General features: G+C 35.1%; 1 protein-coding gene across 4 annotated transcripts in view; it reads left to right on the top strand.

Moving 5' to 3' along the window:
* Positions 1-11,701, top strand: part of RAP1B (RAP1B, member of RAS oncogene family) — a 38,625-nt gene extending 26,924 nt beyond the window's left edge. For 3 of the 4 annotated variants that reach the window (XM_028531662.2, XM_028531663.2, XM_036018704.1), the window contains exons 2-8: positions 1,545-1,627; positions 2,955-3,023; positions 4,232-4,288; positions 4,980-5,120; positions 6,810-6,953; positions 7,617-7,733; positions 10,387-11,701. In XM_028531662.2, coding sequence (XP_028387463.1) covers positions 1,571-1,627; positions 2,955-3,023; positions 4,232-4,288; positions 4,980-5,120; positions 6,810-6,953; positions 7,617-7,703 — 555 coding nt within the window. In that variant the 5' untranslated portion in view covers positions 1,545-1,570 and the 3' untranslated portion in view covers positions 7,704-7,733; positions 10,387-11,701. Of the gene's footprint in view, positions 1-1,544; positions 1,628-2,954; positions 3,024-4,231; positions 4,289-4,979; positions 5,121-6,809; positions 6,954-7,616; positions 7,739-10,386 lie in introns of those variants that run through there. The other variant, XM_036018705.1, reaches the window with a different exon arrangement.
* The last annotated feature ends 6,509 nt before the right edge of the window (positions 11,702-18,210 follow it).

Here is an 18,210-nt window from a genome sequence, read left to right as displayed (position 1 = left end):
AGCTTTGTGTTCTCATGATATCCCCCACTCTGGAAACTTTTAGGATCTTCTTTCTCTGTCCTTAGTATACTGATATTTTATAACGATAATCCTTGGTATGGTTGGCTTCTTTTTTGTTTTATTATTGATTTCCACTATTTCATTATATTGAACACTGAACACTCAGTAGAATTCTTGAGTCTGGGCATTTATATTCTTCAGTTCTGCCATTGATTCCTGACCATTTTCAGACTCTTTGTACCTCTCCCACATTAATGTGGTCTCCCAGACCACATTAGTAATGGATATTTGGTCTGCTTTCTCTGCTAAATGATTTACCATTCATGTATCTCAGGGGTCAGCAGGGTTTTTTTCTGTAAATGCCAGGGTAAATATTTTAGGCTTTGCAGACCAGATGGTCTGTCCTATAACTTCTTAACTCTGTCATCACAGCAAGATAGCAACCACAGAAGATACCAAATGAATGGGCTGCATTTCAGTAAAACTTTATGTACAAAAACAGGTGATGGGTTAGATTTGTTTATAGACTTCTATCCTCTTCATCTTTCCACAATATTAGCTCAATCGAGGCAGCATTTTTCCCAATTGGGTATATTCTTTTACTTAGTAGGCATTCAGCTATTTGTGACTCAAGGTTACAGATGATTCAGGAAAGGGGAATATATATGTCTGTTGTTGCCATCTTGTAGACAACAGAATACCCCTTCATGCTTTTCTTCAGCATCCCCCCCATTTTTTCTTATTAAATATTTCTAATTGAATTTGGAATTCGCTAAAAGTCGTGTCTGTAAATCTGCAGTTTCTTTCTACATCTAATGTGTTACAAACGAGTCCTGTCAGTAGCATTCTTTAGTAAGTCTGTTTATAGAATGCTTCATTATGTTGGGTTGGCCAAAAGTTTGTTTATTTTTTTTTCTGTAAAATAAGAGGCACATTTTTTCATTTTCATGAATAACTTCATTGATTTGGATATTTTGAGTATATCAGCTATCTACCGCTATTGGTTTCTAGTGGGTAGAGGCCAGGGGTGCTGCTAAACATCTTCTAATGTAAAGGACAGCCAGCCCCACAGCAAAGAATTATTTGACCAAAATGTCCATACTACCAAGAAACTTCACAAACAACTTCTGACACGTTAAATCAGTCATTGCACCTTGTCCGTACACTGCACAAATTTTTTGTGTTTCAGTTGTATTTTTACCTTTCTGAAATAATAAAGCATAATATGCCGAAAATGTTGCGCATCTTTTTCCATTTTCAGTATTAAAATGGCTACACAAAAATTCACCAGCTTTGATAAGTTTTTTCTAAATGCATGCTGACATGACAGCTATTAACAATACAATCTAACAAAATTGTTTTGAATGAATTTAAAGACAACTAAGTGCTGCTAGAGCTATCATATGGAAAAAAACAAACTTTTTGGCCAACCTAATAGTATAGTACTCATTTTTATATAAACCTACTTGTTTGAATGCCTTATATAAGAACCACATGAATGCAAAGATATTCCTAAGATTCCTTTTTTTTTTTTTCTTTAATAGGTACTAGCTTTTGACAAGTTTGCAACATGCGTGAGTATAAGCTAGTCGTTCTTGGTTCAGGAGGTGTTGGAAAATCTGCACTGGTAAGTCATTCTTACTGTACCTAAACTATTCGTTCCAAGACATGTTCTTCCTTTGAGTTTCAGTTTTGATTGTTTTCATTTATTTGTTAAAGTGAAATCTCATAGTGATTTTAGAAGCAATATAATATTTTTCTTGTAATTTTAGTCAACTTTAGAAGTATCTGGGTAGATCATATTCTCTTTGGAACATTGGTTTTAAGCCAACATGAGATATGCCAGAATACAGTTTGAGCTAAGCACAAAGGGTGTAAGAACATATAATAACATGTGTTTGTCTGCATTTCAGAGCCAGATAGGGATTAATCTTGGTCTTTCTCAATGAGAGTTGGCTTATATATTTTTTATGTCAGAAAATATTAAATAAAGCTTATTTAAAAACCTCTTTAAAATAATACATTTGACTATGTTTTCTCAAGGAATATATAGCAAGAAAAAAAGACAGAGCTTAATGGTGGTTGGGGAGAGGAAGAACTTAAGGAAAATAACTTAATGAATAATTGAGAGTTTAGCAAAGCCCCACAGTAAGATAGACTGGCCCCTTCATTCAACTATTTAGAGTGACCACCTAGCTCAGAACTTGATATGCTGGGATCGTGGGCTGCTTTTTCATTTATAATTATATCCAGAGTAATGGGGAGGTATCTTGAGTGTGCACATGTGTGTGTACACAAAACCATTACCATTTTCTAATTAAAATTCAAAATTTAACCCCTTAAGACAAACTGGAAACATTTTTAAAAATTTAAATGTGCAGGGTGGGGCAAAAGGAGGTTTACAGGTGTTCCTATGGGGAAAAATAACAGTAAATAATAATACAAGAATAAACTCTGTGTTTCACATACTCACGACTGTAAACCTACTTTTGCCCCACCCTGTATTACCTCTAAATTTAGAATTATGTAATAAAAAGCATAATGACTGCTTTGTTTAAAGGGGCTTTTTTAAGGTAATCTCACCAAACGCATGCATTCAAATGTAGTGGTTGTGTTTTTTTATCGATGGCATAACTACCTATTTGAAATCAGTACTTAAAAATGTACAGATTTGGCCCTGGCTGGTGTGGCTCAGTGGATCGAGTGCAGGACTGCGAAGCAAAAGGTCTCCAGTCCGATTCCCAGTCAGGGCACATGCCTGGGTTGTGGGCCAGGTCCCCAGTAGGGGGCACATGAGAGGCAACCACATACTGATGTTTTTCTTCCTCTCTTTCTCTCTACCTTCCCACCTCTCTAAAAATAAATAAATAAAATCTTAAAATAATTTTTTTTAATGTACAGATTTGGATTTGTTATTTTCTTTAGAAATTTAATGGTATGTTAATTTTTTTCAGACTGTACAGTTTGTTCAAGGAATTTTTGTTGAAAAATATGATCCTACGATAGAAGATTCTTATAGAAAGGTATATGTTACTTTAAAAGGCCTTTTGCTTTTGACTTTACTATAAATATAAATTATTGTTTTTAGCTTTATAATTATTGAATGTTGTTTACAAAGTAGGACAAAGAAACAGAGTTAATTACTTACAGAATTAATGGGGAAAGTTCACACTTGGTTATTTCTTGGCATTGTATGTTTACGAGAATCTTAAGTACTTGCTCTCACTGTCCGTCTCTGTTACTCTCTTTCTCTCTGAAAATTTTAAGTTTATCCTGACCCCAACATTGTAATTTAGCAAGCAAATTTAAGAACGAGGCCATCCATTCAAAGTGGTAATTCCATGTTCCACTCCACCTCCAACCCCAAGACGATAAATACTCTAAGGCTCCCTTTTAACCTAAAGGTTTAAATGCAGAAGTCTCCCTAACCTTCCTTCTAATAACTCCTTGAGAAAGTGCAACTGCTAATAATAGAAAAGTTTATTTTGATGTTTGCTAACACAACATATGACAATAAAGCTTAATGTGCAAACATGTTTAATGTAACAGGGAGAGAGTTATCTTTCACCTTATGTAATAGTCAGCATGGCCCCTGTTGATATGCAGATACTGTGTTTCATTTGTCCTTCTGTCCACAGTCTACAAAAACAAAACAAAACAGAATTGGAGAGCCCTTCCTGCACCCCAGCTATGTGGCACCATAACTCTTACTTTTCCCTCAGCTAATTTTAAATAACTTCTTTCTTAGAAAATGTTAGGTGAAAGGGGGTAACACATAATATATTGTAGCTATCTTCTACTTTCTTGCTCCCAGAAATTTTGTTCCAGTACAATGAAGGAGATGTGGTTACCTAGAGAATAGAAGATCTTTCTAAAGTAGGGCAGAATTGAGGTAGACAGAATCACTTCTGATATTATTGGAACTATTACTGGTTTTAATTTTTTGATCTATTTTGAAATTTCCTTTCTAGAATTAAATGCTGAGTGATTCATATTGAGCTTATATCTTGTACGTCTGTGTGTTGGGTCAGAATACATGGTTTTTTGCACCTAATACAATTTGGAGTTGGTGGCCCTCAGTTATCTATCTATTTTCTTCTGCTAAAGTGTTGCTTGAGCCTAGAGTTACTGTAATCTGTGTCTCTGATTTAAATATTGTACTAGCTTTTGTGTATATTAAGATAGTGTTGTCTACATTTAAAAAATGGTGTATTTTGATTTTTTCCTCCAGCAAGTTGAAGTAGATGCACAACAGTGTATGCTTGAAATCTTGGATACTGCAGGAACGGTATGTAAGATGAAGTACCAAAGTATATATATATATATATGCACAACTTGTGCGATATTGACCTTGTAAATGCTGGCACTCTATAGACAAACATTAGCTTTATTTAAAAGTGCTACTTGGATTAAATCTTAAAGCTGTTTTTCTTGTTTTCAAATTCTACTTTTGTGTGTATGTCTTTTGTCATTATAGGGGGTCAATTATTTAAAAAATAAGAAAGTTGTTTGGATGAAAATTTTCGGTCTCGCTAATACTTTTACAAGTTAAAATTTATTAAAATTTTTAAATAATCTTGAATGTTAACTATTTTAAATAATGTGGAAAATACTTGGTAATATTTATTTATTTACATAATATTTATTCCTTAGTGACTGGGAAGTATTTTGAATGATACATTCCCTCCTTCAAAGTAATTATGGACCATAAACTGCCTTTAAGTAGCTTTTAGAGGCAGGCTATTCTGTTCCACTTTAGTACATATATTTATTGCACATAAATCTGCTTTGGTGTATCATTTTCAAATTAAAAACTTACTTTTTGAGATACCAACTTTTTTCAAACAGCATCTTGCCACGGACTATAATTGTAAGATATGTTGCGTAATACCACGATATTCTTCATTGAGCTCTAATTATAGACTTTGAAAATTGTCAAATTATGTTACATTGTTCTTTAATAATTCTTTCTGTTGTAGGAACAATTTACAGCAATGAGAGATTTGTACATGAAAAATGGACAAGGCTTTGCATTAGTTTATTCCATCACAGCACAGTCCACATTTAATGATTTACAAGACCTGAGAGAACAGATTCTTCGAGTTAAAGACACTGATGATGTAAGCTGACTTCCTGTTAAAGTTGTATTTTGAGGCTTGTTTTTCAAAAGCTTTTTCCTTGAAAGGCCAAAATATATCTTTAATCCTCATACATATTTCAAATATATATAGTATGTAAAATAAGGAACACTCTTCTTCCCTTAATCTGTATAAAATGAAATTTATACCCTTCCATTTTTAAATCATGTGCTTGATAGGGAGGAAAGAGTGATGTGTGCAATAAATGTTACTACTACAGCAAATGATGTTCTGGTCACATTAGTGGTAGATTCAAGAGCCTTTTTAATGAGAGTCAGTATGATATATGAACCCATCAGAAGCCACTACGACAGAAAAGGGGCATAATAATAATTGTTAAAGGAAACCAACAAATGTATTAGACTGCAGTATTAATTTACTTGCCCCTTCAAAGTAAATCATAATGGAGTTTAATCCCGTTAGGAAACTTCAAATGGATTACTTTTAATTCTTCACCTTACTATATATAGCAATGGTTCTCAAAATTGATCTTGCATCAGAATCACCAGTTAAAAGTGGTTAAAACAGATTGCCAGGCCCCAGTCCCAGAATTTCTGATTCAGTAGGTCTGGGATTGAGCTCAAGAATTTGCATTTCTAACAGGTTTCCAGATGGTGTTGATGCTGTTGGTCTGTCCCCTCACTTTGAAGAACCACTGTATTATCTATGGTTTAATTATAGCAAATATTATGAGACTTCTAAGAAATGCTGTTGTTTCCCAGACTTCTGAAACAAGAACTTTGGGGTACCCTACATATTTATATCAACCTCAATGAGCATTTCTTAATTGGTAAATCTGTTTTGTAGTATCTCTAGTAACAACTGTAGTTTCCTTCTGTGAGTTGCATTAAATAACTGTTTATTAATATAATATTCTATTATATCTGTTCCAAAAAAACCAAAATTCTTGATTTTGGATTTTTTCCAAAAACTTCTTTAGAAAGTCTGTCTCTAAATAATTAATGGGAGTTTTGCAGAGTAAATTCTGTTTTTCTTTTCTTTTTTTTTTTAAGATTTTTATTTATTTATTTTTAGAGAGGGAAGGGAGGGAGAAAGAGAGAGAGAGAGAAACATTAGTGTGCAGTTGCTGGGGGTCATGGCCTGCAACCCAGGCACGTACCCTGACTGGGAATCAAACCTGCGACACTTTGGTTTTCAAGTTCTGTTTTTCCATAGTGTCCCAACATCACATGTATCCAGACACATGATGAACGTGGTCTAGAGCTTTAGTAAATTAAGATGATTTTACCTTCTGGCATTTAAATACAGACTACATGAGAAACTAAATATTCTACTTTAGGGACTCCAAATTTCTCCTTTTTGATAATGTAATGGCTTTTTACAGCAATACCCTTTTGTACTTCTTTTTTGAAAAGGCTTTGTATTTTGTTTGCTATAATCAGTTATAAGTCCATTGTGATACAATTTTAAGGGTTATTTCCCCTTTTATAAATAGATCATAGCTTGTTTTCTAAAAATTTCACGTGAAAGGTTCTTAAATTAACATTAAGTTTTCATATTTAACTAAATTTTATTACACTCTGATAATTTAATATTTTTCTCTGACATAAAATATAATCCTTAGAGTTGATTCTTAGAATTCTTTCAGTTTGAATTTATATCATGTATTTATTTACTTATTTGTTTTTACCCTCACAAATATATTTTTAGGTTCCAATGATTCTGGTTGGTAATAAGTGTGACTTGGAAGATGAAAGAGTTGTAGGAAAGGAACAAGGTCAAAATCTAGCAAGACAGTGGAACAACTGTGCATTCTTAGAATCCTCTGCAAAATCAAAAATAAATGTTAATGAGGTATGGTGAAATATACTTTAAAAACTCTGTTAGGAATTCAGCATTCAGAAATAATGGAAAATAATGTGTGTCTATTAACCCATCTACAGGTTAATGTGAACTTGGGGTGCTTTGTTCATCCTTGTAGGCAGAAATCTTATGTTAAATATATGCATGTTGATAAGCAACAGTGATATTTTAGCTTTTTTATTAAAGTAGAATTACCCATGAAAAGAAGGAAGGCTGGACTCAAAATCATAGGTGTGGGGAGGACAAGTTAAATCTTCAGATGAATGAAGGATGCTGTGTAAAAGAGCAAAGTCAGAAAGGCATGCACGCTTCCTGCCTTAAAGGGGCTTAAAGTCCTGTACAGATACATAGAAAAATTTGAAGAGTAAGGATTGTTTTCATTGTACAATGATAAATGTTCTAACTGAACTAAGGTTAAGATCTCTGTGGGTCCTTCAACTTAGTGCTCATTTTAAGGAGAACAGTTTTGGCCCTCCCAAAAAATAAACAGAAGAGAACTTGGCATTTACTTACTGGTTTTACTTTCATTTAACTGAATAAAATATTTGCTTTCTGGGGTTCATTTATATCCATGGAAAGTTCACATTTGTATTTTACTTTTCTGTGTTTTTTAAATTTTTTCCTTCTGTAAATTAAAAAATAATGTATTTGCAGATCTTTTATGACCTAGTGCGGCAAATCAACAGAAAAACTCCAGTGCCTGGGAAGGCCCGCAAAAAGTCGTCATGTCAGCTGCTTTAATATACTAAATGCATTGTAGCTCTGAGCCAGGTATGTTCACTTTTTACCCCTTTTTTAATCTTTCCCTCTAACTTTTAACCTCAACTTGATTTGGGCACTCTTGTTAAGAAAGCAAGTACAGAATTTTTTGTTGTTCCAAGAAAGAAATGGTTATTTCCCTTTTAAGATAACCAAGAGTTAGTATATCCTAGTGATTAAAATAATTAATTTCAATATCATCACCAGAAGTATTCCACATAAGTGAATATTCTAGTTCATGTAATATATACTTATGCCCCAGTGGGATACTGGTTGGTGCTTACAGTACAGTGATGAACAAAACTGACTTCTTTCCCTCTTCATTGCCTTTGTAAGCTAATTAAGGTCGAGTGCAAGAGTTAGACAAACAATTGCAAAATATGATAAATGCTATTATAGAATAAGTTCAGCATAGTACTGATAATAAGAATTTCTGACACATTTATTCTATGCCAGTCACTGTTAAGTATTGTCTGATATTAATTGAATTCTCACAACAATCCTATGAGGCAGGAACTATTATTATTCCCATACTACAAATGAGTGAACTGAGACACAAAAAGATTGTTACTTTTTCAAGCTCTGCAGTTAGTAAATACAGAGTCAGAATTTGAATCCAGTGATCTTGAGTACATGGCTCCAAATTTAAGCCATGGACTGGCTCCCAAGTTATTATGAATAGTATAGGAGCGCATGTAAATATGACACCAAACTAGGTATGTTACATGTGAACTGTGGATTCAGGAAAAGTCTGTCAGAGTAAGAGACATCTGAGCTGAGTTATTAAGGTTACGTAGAAATTGTGTAGGGGATGAAGAGCTGCAGGCAGAGAGAACCACAAATACAACCCACAGAAGAGACAGCAAAAGAAATTAAGCATGTAACATTTTTATATAGTTCTTGAAAATAGTTATATTAAATGAGTTAATTCTTATAAAGCAATTACATCAGTGCCTGGAACGTGATAAATCCTCAACCATTCACTAGCTACTGCTGTTTGCCAACACCAGTGGTTTCCTGCTCTATTCATTAAATTATATTGCACTGTACTCTTACCTTGGGGCTCTTTTGATGTTCATGGTTCTGCTTCTTCCTATGTTAGATGGCCTTGTTCTACCATAGCACTCTGATCCTTTATCCTTTTGGGGTTTTTTACCCAGCTTTCTGTTTAGAGATATAAGGGGGACCCCCCAAAAACGGAATTTATTTACAAAAAATTGTGTATTCTTACATGTTTATACTTCACCTTCAAAGTACTCTACATTTGATGCAATACACCTGTCAAGACCTTTTTTTCTACTGCTTAAAACAGTTATAGAACTTGTCGATTTTGATGCATTGTAGTGCTTCTGCTGTTTTTTGTTTAACCTTTTCCACATCGGCAAAACATTTCCCTTTGAGGACTTTTTTCATCCAGGAAAACAAAAGTCACTGAGAGTGAGATCAGTTGATTAGGGAGGGTGGGGCACACCGTTTTGGGTCAAAAACTGCTGAACACTCAGTATGATGTGGGCAGGTGGGCTCGTAAATCACCCATCATGAAATGAACAAAAACATTGAAAGAGGCTTCCAAAAAATCACTGAAGCTGAACACAGCAGCTCACAACAGTGCCAGTTGGTACATGGATACAGTGGGTTCCTAGAACACTCACCTAGTGGGAGAAGCCTGTACTACAAGGGCTTCCTGCCCTCCTGAAGATAAGTCCTATTTTTTTCAGATTTCCCCCCTCATATATGCTCTCATTCCTGACCACATACATGCCCGTTTTTAACACACACATGCCTAAATTCACACATTCCCACTTGTCCTTTTCTACATTCCATCTGCTAGGAAAACTTAGCAAACTCAGACTCTGAACGAGGGCTAAAAGTTCAAGACATGTGGAAATCAGCAACCGTATATATTAACAGCATTTTTGGAGCTTGCAACAAGTCTGATCCCCAGAAAAACAGCAGAAAGGGAAACATTTTTTAGCTCAGGCATATATGCAGAAAATCATCCAAAGTAAATAAATACTTGATAGACAGTATGTTCTTATTTTATTTACTTCTTTTATGTACATTGCTCACAATTTTTTAAAGTTTAATTTCATGATTTTAGTGTAATACCAACTTTCTGACTTGCATCTAAAAGTTGATGGAATCTGTTTAAATGTGGAATTTGAAAGTATATAACTGAACTTACAGGCCATCGTGAAGTAAATTGTTTTGTGTACTTATTAACCACTCTCATTGGAAGAGGGAGGAAGAATGGTCTTGATTTTCTAATACTAGAAACCCTAGTGAAATGTAATTCTAGGATTGTAAACACTTATAGCATCACCCATTTTATTAAATATAATGACGTTGACCTGACCTAAAATTTGGATGTGTTTTTTTTTTCCCTCGCTTTTAATCTTTGGAAGGTAATAAACAGAAATTTGCACTAAGGGAACACTCTCTTTTTTGTCTAAAACTTTCATTTGACTGACTTTCAAAAGGGCAGCAGAATAGATGAAGTCATTCCAAAAAGATGAAAATGTCTACCCTTGCTTTACTTTGCTATGAGTTGTGGTACGTTCTATTCATTTGTAACACTTGAACACTGTTATCTTAATGTGTTCCCTTGACTCTCATGTGTGCAGTTTTCTACCCTTGTTTTCAATTTATTTTTTTCTTTTGACAGGTCTGAAGAACTGTTGCCCAATTCAACAGTGCCAGCATTCCAACTTTGTTAAACCTACCAACATCTTAAATGGACTTTCTGTGGTGGTACCCTTTAAGAGGCAGATGAAAGCTACTACATCAGTTTGCACATTCTAATCACTTTCCAGTATCACAAGAGAGATTTTTACTTATATAATAGTCCTAGAGTATGCAACTGGTAAAACCAGAGGCTACAATCCAGTATTACTGCTAAGAGACATTTTCACCCACCAATGTTGTACATGTATGAAAATGGTGTACTGTATACTTTAACAAGCCCCGTACTTTGTATTGGAGAGTACAATAATGTAAATCCTAAAAGCACCACTATTTTAGCATAATAAAAGAAAGTCCAAAGAGCTCCTATATAGACTACTCCAGATAACTTCGCTTCTTTGATACTTGTAGCTTATTGTAATTTTTTTTAAGAAAATCAAGGTCATTATCATTGTATTGTACAAATAAGCGCTTTGATTAACACAGCTATATAGTTTTTTTAATTTTTAAAAAACCTGTGGAGACAGTGATCTTGTCTTTAAAATACAATAGTCCTTTCATTATAATGTCTTAGATTAAAGACATTGCCTTTAATATCTGTTGGGAAGGAAATGTCCAGATTTTTCAAATCTCTTATTATATGTTTCCTTTTTTGTTTACATAGGGAACAGTGTTTATAGTTGTATGTACAGTGGGGGTCTACAACAAGAAGTGTATATTTTCAAACAATTTTTTAATGATTTAACAATTTTTGTAAATCATTTTCAGGCTTCTGCAGCTGTAGATTCTCACTGTGAATCCCTTGCTTGCTCATGCATAAGTGTATTTGCAATACCAAATATACAGGTTTAGTATTTTTGCCTGTTAGTGATTGTTTCACATGTGTAACGTTTTGGTTGAGATGTTAAATGGTGGACGAGTACTGTGGATGTGAATGTGGGAAGTAATTTTAATCATGTGTAATTGGTCACAAGGCCTAAGTTGCAGTAACTATTGCTGTTTTATTTAACAATGCCTTGTTGCTTTGTATGCATTAACGTTTGGGTGTAAAGATTGTGTGTCTATCCAACATGGAGCCACAGTATTTAAATTGACCAACCTAATGTTACAACTACTTAGAGGTGGCCAAATGTAAACTAAAAGCCTTAATTAAAGTGGTGCAATTTTGTATAACTTAGCATCAGTAGTTCAATAAATTTGGATTGCCATGCAAGGGCTTGCATTATAATTACTTGCCACTTGAATGTGTTTCGTGTAATGTTTAACAGTGCTAGTAAATAAATATAGATTTAACTTCTTTTTAAATGTGATAGATGCATTTTACATGGTGTGGTTTCATAATTTAACGTTTGGGCAAGCCAGACTCATTAAGTTCAGAAATGATGAGTGAAAGATGTCAGGTTTTTTTTCCCTAGTATTGTTTGAATAGCCATATAACCACCTTTTGAATTTTTCCTTGGTAAAGAATTTTGTAAATCAAGCAATATTACTTATAAACATATGTTTTCTGCATCATGTTCAGTATCTCTTTGAGGTATAGGAGGAAGAATTGAAAATACTTTGGATAGATGTTATGGCTATGGATTTTTTTAAAATACAGGATGAAGTTATACCTAGACTATTATAGTTATAAAATTTTTTGAATGAAGTGGACTGAGGTACTACTTTCTTTTTAGATAACATCTGTGTTTGTCTTATGTGTACTATAATTCAGTTCTGGGGGGCTTTTGATACTTGTAAACGAATCTTAACTCAAACTTTCTCAAAGTATTTGTCAGTCACTGGAGCACATCATCAACTAATTAGGGATACCATCTAATTTAGGGGTGTCTGCTAATCCCCTAAATACATGCTATCTGAATGGAATAATTTAAAGGCTTTCACATAAGAAAGAAAAGTTCTTATTGCTTACATATTTAACTCGCAGTATTCCATTTATTTAAAGGTTACATGTATCTATTAAAAAAATGTTTGTTGTTGCAGTAGCCCCACTTAACTAAGAGACTTATTTTGGCAGAACTGAACCCAGAAGACATGGGACTGTGGAGCACTGAAGTTACTTCAGCTTACTACATCTTGTTGCATTCATTTGATCCTCTAAGAGTGCCCTCATTAATTCAAATGTTTGTTGCCCACTAACTATGTATCAGGCTGAACTCTAGGCTCTTAAAAACAGACAAATATTCAACAGATAAATATTTCCATGTCAAGCATAGTTCTAGGTCTGAGGATAAAGCAGTGACTGAGATCAACTTAGGACACTCCCCTTCTAGAATTTATACTCCATTGTAGGGTTTCTCAGCCTCAGTACTATAGATGTTTTGTGCTGCCCCGTGCATTATAGGATTTTGCAGCATCCCTGGTTTCCATCCACTATAGGCCAGTAATGCCATCCCCACCCTCAAATTGTGACAACCAAAGTTATCTCCAGGCATTGCCAAGTGTCCTCCAGTTCGATTTAGGGTGGGTTCTGGGGGAGAGCAGATACTGAAGGGCAAAATCACTCTAGGAACCACTGATCAGGTGGGAAATACATTAATTACAGGTGAGTGTTAGGGGTACAGAATGGACGGTTTAGTATAGTGAATGAGAATGTAGGCTCTGGAACCAGATTTTTAGGGTCTGTAATCCCCGCTTTGCCACTTCATAGCTTTTGGCCCTGGTTAGATGCCTCGAGTTCCTTACCTGTAGAATGGGAATGATAATGGCACCTACTTCATAGGAGTTAAAGAGTGAAATAAATGAAGTGCCATCCTGTAGGTCAGTATATTTTTGTTTTAATTTTGTATTTTGCTGATATAAATAGGGCTATAGTTACACAGAAAGCACTATTGTCTCCCATACAAAATAGTTACTGTACCTTAGAAATGCAAGTCATATGTAGAAGGACTTAAGCGCTTAACTGGAAAAGTGCTTAAGTAATTCAATCAGAAAACTCATGAGTTCCTTTTCATGTCCCCTAGGACACTTGGAGAAACTTGAATTTTAGGAGAAAACCAGAAGGATATTTCACTGAATTTTTCTAAAAAGTATAAAAACCCTATTTTGACTTTTATGGTGACTCAACTTTTTTCTTAAATATGTTTACCACGTGTATATTATGCCCAGAAAGTTTTAAAACCTCCATTTATGCATGAAAGTTTTGCTTTGCTTTTTAATCATCTTGACTTTAGATGTTGGGGCAACAAAAAAATCAAAACTCATCGCTGCAATCTGTCTTTAGTTTACCTCAATCTGTCTTCATTGAATTGAATCCCCATCTGTTCTGTCTCCTCTGTATTAAATCTTGAAAATATAGGGAGGAATTACAGTATTTTATAATTAATATTACTACAACCTTACCTTAGAAATCTTAGTGTTTGCAGGCCTATCTCTCTTAACCTCTCATTGAACCTTAACAAATTGTGATTTATAGGACTCTCTTTTAAAAATTAATTTGTTGCAGACCATCAGTACAGCTGGTATTTTACAAATGTATGAGAGAAGTGTATTAGGTTGAGGTAGAAGTAAGGGTCCCTTAACTGACCGTGAAGACAAATATGCAGCATGAGCCTTTGTTGGGATATTGATACTTGTCAAAGTCAGCTACTAAACCTATTGGAAAAACTAAGTTTGTAGGTTTGATATTATCTTTGAAAGGTGGAAATAAAATGCTACTAAATAGCTCCTTTTTTGGAATACTGCAAGTATTTTTCAGATTTCAAAAAATACATATTTCATGTTGTACATACCTTGAACTTGCTTTTTGTAAATCCTCACCCAAGGACATGTTTATTGATTTTAGAGAGAGGACAGGAAAGAAACATCGATTCGAGAGAAAAACATCTACCAGTTGTTTCCTGTAGCCTGCCCTCAGCCAGTGCTGAACTTACCCTCTTAAAACATCATTGTTAGTGGCCTATATATTGCTGACCTTAAAAATTAAAAGATTTTCCCCAATATTAGTGAAAGCTACATGATTTTTGTATCTAAGGATCAACAGATGTATTCAACATTGCATGTCTACCTTGTTTTACCATGTATAGGCAATCAGTAATTTCTGATTTGACCCTGATGGTGTGTCTCTGGGTTGGGCATCGCCCCACAAACCGAAGGGTTGCCAACTGGACTGGGGTCAGGGCACATCCCTGGCTTGCCAGCCAGATGATTGCTTGGGAAGTGTGAGAGGCATGATTGATGTTTCTTTCTCTCCCTTTCTCCCTAGCTTTCCCTCAAATAAAAAAATCTTTAAAAATATGTGGAGACAGTTTTTACTGTTTTATGAATCTAGTTTAACCCAGTTCTCTTTATATAGTGACATAATGAAATAATATGCAGATTCAGCATTTAGGTCAAAGTGCAGGATTTTTTTTTCTGAAAACTAGCACATAGATCTTACAGGATTTTCATGTGAATAATGTTTACCTAAGTCAAAAGGTTTATAGCAGTTTTTTAAATTTAATTTTAATTATTGTTCAAGTACAATTTTCTATCTTTTACTCCCATCCCAGCCCACCCACCCAGCCCTCCCCACCTCCCTCCCATTTCCACCCCCCCCCCTATTTTTGTCCATGTGTCCTTTATACTTGTTCCTGTAAACCCTTCCCCTTTTCCCCTGAAATTCCCTCCCCTCTCCCCTCTGGACACTGTCAGCCTGTTCTCTATTTCAGTGTCTTTGGCTATATTTTGCTTGTTTGTTTGTTTTGTTGTTTAGATTCCTGTTAAAGGTGAGATCACATGGAATTTGTCTTTCACTGCCTGGCTTTTTTCACTTAGCATAACATTTTCCAGCTCCATCCATGCTGTCCCAAAGGCTAGGAGCTCCTTTCTGCTGCATAGAATTCCACTGTGTAAATGTACCATAGTTTTTTGATCCATTCATTTACTGATGGGCACCTAGGTTGCTTCCAAAACTTGGCTATTGTAAATTGTGCTGCTATGAACATCAGGGTGCAAAGGTTCTTTTGTATTGGTGTTTTAGTGTTCTTAGGATATATTCCCAGCAGTGGAATTGCTGGGTCAAAAGGCAGATCCATTTTTAGTTTTCTGAGGAAGTTCCATACTGTTTTCCATAGTGGTTGTACCAGTCTGCAATCCCACCAACAGTGCACTAGGGTCCCTTTTTCTCCACAACCTCTCCAACACTTGTTGTTTGTTGCTTTGTTTATGATGGCCATTCTGACTGGTGTGAAGTGGTATTTCATTGGGGTTTTAATTTGTATCTCTCTGATAGCTAGCAATATTGAGCATCTTTTCATGTGTCTGGATCTTCTGTATGTCCTCCTTGGAGAAGTGTCTGGTCAAGTCCTTTGCCCATTTTTTAATTGGGTTGCTTGTCTTAGAGTGGAGTCATGTAAGTTCTTTATATATTTTGGAGATTAAACCCTTGTCTGAGGTATCATTGGCAAATATGATTTCCCATACAGTTGGTTCTCTTTTTATTTTAATACTGTTTTCTTTAGCTGTGCAGAAACTTTTTATTTTGATGAGATCCCATTTGTTTATGCTTTCCTTTATGTCTTTGCTCTGGGGATATATCAGTAAAAATGTTGCTGTGTGAAATATCAGAGATTTTCCTGCCTATGTTCTCGTCTAGGACTTTAGTGTCACGGCTTATATTTAAATCTTTTATTCACCTTGAATTTATTTTTATGTATGGTGTAAGTTGGTGCCTGGGTTTCCTTTTTTCTTTTTCTTTTTTTCTTTTTTCTTTTTTTTTTTGCACGTAGCTGTCCAGTTCTCCCAACACCATTTGTTGAAGAGGCTATTGTTACCCTATTTTATGTTGCTGTCCCCTTGGTCAAATATTAACTGACTGTAGAGACTTGGGTTTATTTCTGGGCTCTCTGTTCTGTTTCATTGGTCCATGTGCCTGTTTTTATGCCAGTACCAGGCTGTTTTGATTACAGTGGCCTTTGTAATACAGTTTGGTATCAGGTATTGTGATCCCTCCTACTTTGCTTTTCTTTCTCAGAATTGCAGCAGCTATTTGCGGTCATTTATGGTTCCATCTAAATTTTTGAAATGTTTGTTCTATGTCTGTGAAATATGCCATTGGTACTTTAATAGGTATTAAAGTAAATTGCTTTGGGTAGTATGGATGTTTTGATGATGTTAATTCTTCTGATCCATGAACACGGTATATGTTTCCATTTGTGTCTTCCTTGATTTCTTCAGTGTTCTGTAGTTTTCTGCATACAGGTCTTTTACCTCCTTGGTTAGATTTAGTCCTAGGTATTTTATTTTTCTTTTTGTTATATCGAATGGGATTTTTTTCTCTATTTCTTCTTCTGCTGTTTCATGTTGGAATACAAAAATGCCTTTGATTTCTGGATATTGACTTTGTATCCCGCTATTTTGCCAAATTCACTTATTAGGTCGAGCAGTTTTTTGGCAGAGTCTATAGGATTTTTCTACATACACTTTCATGTCATCTGCAAACAATGACAGTTTTGTTTCCTCCTTTCTGATTTGGATGCCTTTTATTTCCTTTTCTTGTCTGATCGCTGTGGCTAAAACTTCCAGTTTATAGCAGTTTTTAAGGAGACAGAAATCAAAGCCTTTAATGTTTTTGTCATCTGCCATTATTACCCATTCAAATTTCTATTTATAGTGTAGTAGTTTATGTCCCCTGTGAGCACTAAGTTCAGGACAGGAAACTCTTACAGTTGAGAGCCACATAGTTTCCATAAATGATGGACCACATATATAGTCTAGGTTTGTGTAAGTGCAACCTGTGATGTTCACATAACAAATCATATAACAACACATTTCTCAGTGTAACCCCATTAAGTTGCTGGTGACTTTACTGTCAAACTTTTTAATGCAACCTGCTGTGTTTGGAGGCAAAGGGAAGTAACAAAGAGTACATGATAAACCCCAGTCCCTGCAGGCAAGGTGCTCAATGTTACCAATGGTGGAAAAGACAAGTCAAAAAGTATCAAGTGAAAATCTAATAGAATATTCTAATAACAGACCATTCTCTGTTGTCCATACTGTGCAAGCAACTAACAGTAAAAATTGTATTTTGCTTTAAAATGTATAGATTGTTGATTTATATTTCTACTAGTTTTTCTCAGGTCAATGTTAGGTCCTTTGAGCAAATCAACCAGTGATGGAGAGCTACATCGCTGGCAGGGAAAAAATGAGTATCTTTCCCTATTGAAAATGAAGTGCGTAATATAATTAAAGTAACACTTTGCCGGCGGTAATAAACAATATCCCAGGAAGGAGTAATGGTAGAACTAGAGTTAACCCAGCCAGCTTGTAAGCTGCTTGGGTCTGGAACCATGAAGTAAATAGGGTTGGACCTGTGATGAGAGGGAGAGCCCAAGAAATTTTTAAAAGAAATAACTGGAAAATTGGTTAATGGCTTAGATGCAGGGGCTGAAGGAGAAGGTGAAATAATCTGATTTTATTAGCAGAACCAGAGAGATTGAGCATCAGCGATGATAAAAAAAAGCCAGGAAGGAATCAGTTTTTACTGCATGATTGAACAAATTTTTTGGTAAGATAAAGTCTATGTTAAGGGAAATATTTCTATGAGTATCTTTCTGGGGAGAGGCTATGTTAACAGTTAGTTGGAACTTGAAGTCACTGATGTACAGGTGGCAACTGAAACCATGAATGTGAGTGAAACTATTTTTATAAGGATTAAGCATGGAGAAAAAAATAGGACAGCCTGGCCTAAGTGGGCTGGGAGTGGGGAGGTAAGGGTTATAGAATGAGGACTGATAGTACAAAGGCAAGGGCAGACAAGGCAGCAGATAGCCTTCTGAAGCCTGAGAATACAGCATCTTTGATAGCAAGGAGCAAGATAGTGTTCCCC

The sequence above is a fragment of the Phyllostomus discolor genome, chromosome 2 (genome assembly GCF_004126475.2).
Source record: "Phyllostomus discolor isolate MPI-MPIP mPhyDis1 chromosome 2, mPhyDis1.pri.v3, whole genome shotgun sequence".
Classification (NCBI taxonomy): Eukaryota; Metazoa; Chordata; class Mammalia; order Chiroptera; family Phyllostomidae; genus Phyllostomus; species Phyllostomus discolor.
The sequence above is the reverse complement of the archived record's forward strand: the minus strand, read 5'-3'. Positions and strand labels throughout refer to the sequence as shown.